Genomic DNA, 6,429 nt, shown 5'->3' with positions numbered 1-6,429 from the left:
CTCTACATGTATTTATACTGTATGTTATACTGCTCTACATGTATCTATAATGTACTTTATACTGCTCTACATGTATTTATACTGTACTTTACAATGCTCTACATGTATCTATAATGTACTTTATACTGCTCTACATGTATTTACACTGTACTTTATACTGCTCTACATGTATTTATACTGTACTTTATACTGCTCTACATGTATTTATACTGTACTTTATACTACGCCACATGTATTTATACTGTACTTTATACTGCTCTACATGTATCTATACTGTACTTTATACTGCTCTGTGTATTTATACTGTACTTTATACTGCTCTGTGTATTTATACTGCTATATATGTAGCTATACTGTACTTTATACTGCTCTACATGTATCTATACTGTACTTTATACTGCTCTACATGTATCTATACTGCACTTTATACTGCTCTACATGTATCTATACTGTACTTTATACTGCTCTACATGTATTTATACTGTACTTTATACTGCTCTACATGTATTTATACTGTACTTTATACTGCTCGGTGTATTTATACTGTACTTTATACTGCTCTACATGTATTTATACTGTACTTCATACTGCTCTACATGTATCTATACTGTACTTTATACTGCTCTACATGTATTTCGACTGTACTTTATACTGCTCCACATGTATCTATACTGTACTTTATACTGCTCTACATGTATTTATACTGTACTTTATACTGCTCCACATGTATCTATACTGTACTTTATACTGCTCTACATGTATTTATACTGTACTTTATACTGCTCTACATGTATCTATACTGTACTTTATACTGCTCCACATGTATCTATACTGTACTTTATACTGCTCTACATGTATTTATACTGTACTTTATACTGCTCTACATGTATCTATACTGTACTTTATACTGCTCCACATGTATTTCGACTGTACTTTATACTGCTCTACGTGTATTTATACTGTACTTTATACTGCTCTACATGTATTTATACTGTACTTTATACTGCTACGTGTATTTATACTGTACTTTATACTGCTCCACATGTATCTATACTGTACTTTATACTGCTCCACATGTATCTATACTGTACTTTATACTGCTCTACATGTATCTATACTGTACTTTATACTGCTCCACATGTATCTATACTGTACTTTATACTGCTCTACATGTATCTATACTGTACTTTATACTGCTCTACATGTATCTATACTGTACTTTATACTGCTCTACATGTATCTATACTGTACTTTATACTGCTCTACATGTATCTATACTGTACTTTATACTGCTCTACATGTATCTATACTGTACTTTATACTGCTCCACATGTATCTATACTGTACTTTATACTGCTCTACATGTATTTATACTGTACTTTATACTGCTCTACGTGTATCTATACTGTACTTTATACTGCTCTACATGTATCTATACTGTACTTTATACTGCTCTACATGTATCTATACTGTACTTTATACTGCTCTACATGTATCTATACTGTACTTTATACTGCTCTACATGTATCTATACTGTACTTTATACTGCTCTACATGTATCTATACTGTACTTTATACTGCTCTACATGTATTTATACTGTACTTTATACTGCTCTACATGTATCTATACTGTACTTTATACTGCTCTACATGTATTTATACTGTACTTTATACTGCTCTACATGTATCTATACTGTACTTTATACTGCTCTACATGTATCTATACTGTACTTTATACTGCTCTACATGTATCTATACTGTACTTTATACTGCTCTACATGTATCTATACTGTACTTTATACTGCTCTACATGTATTTATACTGTACTTTATACTGCTCTACATGTATCTATACTGTACTTTATACTGCTCTACATGTATCTATACTGTACTTTATACTGCTCTACATGTATCTATACTGTACTTTATACTGCTCTACATGTATCTATACTGTACTTTATACTGCTCTACATGTATCTATACTGTACTTTATACTGCTCTACATGTATCTATACTGTACTTTATACTGCTCTACATGTATCTATACTGTACTTTATACTGCTCTACATGTATCTATACTGTACTTTATACTGCTCTACATGTATTTATACTGTACTGTATAATGCTCACTGTCAGCAGGGCTGTAAACATGGAGAGTGTGTCGGACCAGGCCGATGCAAATGTCACCCAGGATACAAGGCCTGTAACCATGGTAACATTCCTGTCATGCTTGTTTGACCTGCAAAGGCCTGTTTTACCTGAAGACCCCCAAAACACACACACACACACACACTAATTGTTTCCAAACTTAGACCAACACACACAAGTGGGCGTACTCCACCCACCTACACACACATACACACTGTTAATCTCATGATTAGAGGCTACATTTTGAGTCATATCCTGACTATAAAACAACATCTGGCTTCACACGCACACACACACACACTGTAATATAACACTACACACACACTTAAAGTGCTGTCAGTCTAACAGGGCTGAGAGTCAAAGGTTAATCCTACAAGTTGACAAGAAGAGTGAAAACAGAGAAAATGTTTTCTCAGTTAATGTCTGATTCACTGACGTTTAACCTGTGTGTGTGTGTGTGTGTGTGTGTGTGTGTGTGTGTCTGTGTGTGTGTGTGTCTCAGATCTCAATGAGTGTGGTGTGAAGCCTCGGCCCTGTAAGCATCGCTGCATGAACACGTTGGGGAGCTTCAAGTGTTTCTGTGTGGACGGATACACAGTGGAGCCAGACGGCAGCTGTAGGAGTGAGTCTGTACACACACACACACACAACTCTTCTTCCTCTTCGTCTTCGGTAATGAAAGGCTTCCTCCAACGATGTTATTACAAAATGTAAAAGAGAGAAAACAAGGAAAAGGTAAAATACTTTAAAACAAAAGGTAAAGTTCAAATATAAATTTATAATATAAAGTACTAATATAACTACATCAGTGGTAGTAGTCGTAGTAGTAGTAGTAGTAGTGGTAGTAGTCGTAGTAGTAGTAGTGGTAGTAGTAGTAGTTTCCTCACTGATGAGACGGTGCAGGTGCTCATCCAGGCTCTGGTCATCTCCCGCCTGGACTACTGCAACTCACTACTTGCCGGAGCTCCGGCATCGGCCATCAGACCTCTGGAGCTTGTCCAGAAAGCTGCAGCTCGCCTGGTGTTCAATCGGCCCAAGTTCTCCCACAACTTCCCTTCTCCGTTCTCTCCACTCCCTGTAAGAGCATCCAGTGTGAGACTCTGGTGCTAGCCTACAGAGCAGTGAAGGGAACAGCTCCTTCCTATCTCCAGGCTACGGTCAAGCCCTACACCCCCACCCGACCTCTTCGCTCTGCTGCCTCGGGGCGATCGGTCGCCCCGTCGCTCAGAGGTCCCTGCGGCCGATCGACCCGGTCGCGTCTGTTTCCTGTCCTGACCCCTCAGTGGTGGAATGAACTCCCCACTGACCTCAGGACAGCAGAGTCACTGCCCATCTTTCATCAGGCTGAAGACTCACCTCTTCAAGAAGTACTACCCTGAAGACTCACCTCTTCAAGTAGTACTACCCTGAAGACTCACCTCTTCAAGTAGTACTACCCTGAAGACTCACCTCTTCAAGTAGTACTACCCTGAAGACTCACCTCTTCAAGAAGCACTACCCTGAAGACTCACCTCTTCAAGTAGTACTACCCTGAAGACTCACCTCTTCAAGTAGTACTACCCTGAAGACTCACCTCTTCAAGTAGTACTACCCTGAAGACTCACCTCTTCAAGAAGCACTACCCTGAAGACTCACCTCTTCAAGTAGTACTACCCTGAAGACTCACCTCTTCAAGAAGCACTACCCTGAAGACTCACCTCTTCAAGAAGTACTACCCTGAAGACTCACCTCTTCAAGGAGTACTACCCTGAAGACTCACCTCTTCAAGAAGTACTACCCTGAAGACTCACCTCTTCAAGAAGCACTACCCTGAAGACTCACCTCTTCAAGTAGCACTACCCTGAAGACTCACCTCTTCAAGAAGTACTACCCTGAAGACTCACCTCTTCAAGAAGTACTACCCTGAAGACTCACCTCTTCAAGGAGTACTACCCTGAAGACTCACCTCTTCAAGAAGCACTACCCTGAAGACTCACCTCTTCAAGAAGTACTACCCTGAAGACTCACCTCTTCAAGGAGTACTACCCTGAAGACTCACCTCTTCAAGAAGCACTACCCTGAAGACTCACCTCTTCAAGAAGTACTACCCTGAAGACTCACCTCTTCAAGGAGTACTACCCTGAAGACTCACCTCTTCAAGAAGCACTACCCTGAAGACTCACCTCTTCAAGAAGTACTACCCTGAAGACTCACCTCTTCAAGGAGTACTACCCTGAAGACTCACCTCTTCAAGGAGTACTACCCTGAAGACTCACCTCTTCAAGTAGTACTACCCTGAAGACTCACCTCTTCAAGAAGCACTACCCTGAAGACTCACCTCTTCAAGAAGTACTACCCTGAAGACTCACCTCTTCAAGGAGTACTACCCTGAAGACTCACCTCTTCAAGGAGTACTACCCTGAGCCTTCCACTTAGCACTTACTTAGCATCTATTATATCCATACGAGCTTATTGCACTTATTGTATTCATATTAGTTTGTGGCACTTAGTTTGTTTCTGCACTGTACGCTGGCTCTGGTTATGCTCTTAGATGCTTGCTTGAGGAAAGGAGATGCACTTATGACTTCTGGTGACGAGTTGTTCTCTCGAAAACCGATGTTGAACACACTTATTGTAAGTCACTTTGGATAAAAGCGTCTGCTGAATGACTAATGTAATGTAATGTAGTAGTAGTAGCAGCAGCAGTAGCGACTGTGGCGAAGTGGATAACAGGACCGTCCTTCAATCAGAGGATCGGCGGTTCAATTGTTGAAGAAAATCATCATAACTTTGAATTGAACTTTGAATTGAACTTGAATTGAACTGAACACATTTGGGCTCACAAGCAACAGTTATGTAACGTGTTATGTAACACATTCTGGTTCATAAACAACATTAGGGCGCCAGACCAACTGTAATAAATCTCTCCTATTCGTACCAAATTGCCAAAAGGTCGACTTGACCAGAACATCGATATGAGAACATGCCCTAATTAAGAGACCAGATGTGCCTTGTTTTTCGATTCAACGGACTGGTTTGATTGGTGGAACGTAGCTTAAGGGGCGTGAATTTTGACGATAAGAGTGATCTGTGAAAAGTACTACATGGGACTCGTTTCGATATACTGAACTTGTTGATGTTGACTTGATCTTATTAAAACACTTCCCGCTGGTTGCAACTCCAGTTCGCCGTCTCTTCTCGTCATTTTGCCACAACACAATCCCCGGCTCCGGCTCTGCTAGTCGCATGTCGATGTGTCCTTGAGCGACACACTTAACCCCAAAATGTCTCCCGTAGTTGTGCCTACGGTGTAGAAATGTGATAGTCTCTGAATTGTAAGTCGCTTTGGATAAAAGCTTCTGCTAAATGACTGTAATGTGATGTAGTAGTAGCAGTAGTAGTAGTTGTAGTAGTATAAATGTGTCTGTGGGTTTGAATAGTAAACTGATTATAAACTGTTTGTGTTTACAGATGCTAGAACCTGTTACCATGCCAACTGTCAGTACGGCTGTGAGGTCATGAAGGGGGCGGTCCGATGCACCTGCCCGTCACCGGGGTTACGCCTCGGATCGGACCGACGCACCTGTATCGGTCAGTCAGAGGGTTTCTCTGCTACTATATACCATCCCTCCCTCCATCTATCTTACTACTACTGCTACTATCATTGGCTGACTGACAGGAAGTTCCTCCCCCCCCCCCCACAGACGTCGATGAGTGTGTGTTGGGTGGAGGTGTGTGTCCTCGTCGTAGGAAGTGTGTGAACACGTTTGGGAGCTTCCTGTGTAAATGTCACCTGGGATTCAAACTCGCGTACATCAACGGACGCTACACCTGCATCGGTGAGTCTGAACCCTCAGGACTGGGTCTGTGATGAGGAGCGGGGCGGGGCGGCTGTTGATCCGGTCTGGGTCAGTTTGAACTGGTCTGTTCTGGTCTGGGTCAGTTTGAACTGGTCTGTTCTGGTCTGGGTCAGTCGATGTGTTATTTCTAGTATGTAAACAGTCTCACCTGAAGTCCTGCTGTCTTACTGTTAGAACTACACTTCCCATGATGCTTTGAGGTCCAGAGAAAGTCTAATGCTGTCCTTCACATGAAGTCAAAGTGTCTCTCAGTCCTATTCGTTCGTCTGATGTGTCTCCAGATAAAGACTCTCGTCCCTTCTGTTCTCTCTGGTCTCCTCAGTGCAGCTGTGACGGTAACAACAAACTCCTCCTGTTCCCTCAGGAACATGAACATTTAACACGAGTATTTACTCATGTCTGTCAGATCAGCAGCAGAATAATGATGTCATAATGATGTCATG

At 41.5% G+C, this 6,429-nt stretch overlaps 1 protein-coding gene across 1 annotated transcript in view; it reads left to right on the top strand.

Moving 5' to 3' along the window:
• Positions 1-2,066: 2,066 nt before the first annotated feature.
• LOC306796726 (nephronectin-like) overlaps positions 2,067-6,429 on the top strand; it is a gene marked incomplete at both ends in the record, with an annotated part of 54,050 nt that continues 49,687 nt past the window's right edge. Inside the window, 5 exons of the mRNA XM_079295794.1 lie at positions 2,067-2,211; positions 2,650-2,769; positions 5,598-5,717; positions 5,831-5,965; positions 6,268-6,321. Coding sequence (XP_079151920.1) covers positions 2,067-2,211; positions 2,650-2,769; positions 5,598-5,717; positions 5,831-5,965; positions 6,268-6,321 — 574 coding nt within the window. The remainder of the gene's footprint in view (positions 2,212-2,649; positions 2,770-5,597; positions 5,718-5,830; positions 5,966-6,267; positions 6,322-6,429) is intronic.

The sequence above is a fragment of the Melanostigma gelatinosum genome, assembly GCF_949748355.1.
Source record: "Melanostigma gelatinosum genome assembly, chromosome: 23".
NCBI classification, from domain to species: Eukaryota; Metazoa; Chordata; class Actinopteri; order Perciformes; family Zoarcidae; genus Melanostigma; species Melanostigma gelatinosum.
This window is presented reverse-complemented; position numbering and strand designations above follow the sequence as displayed.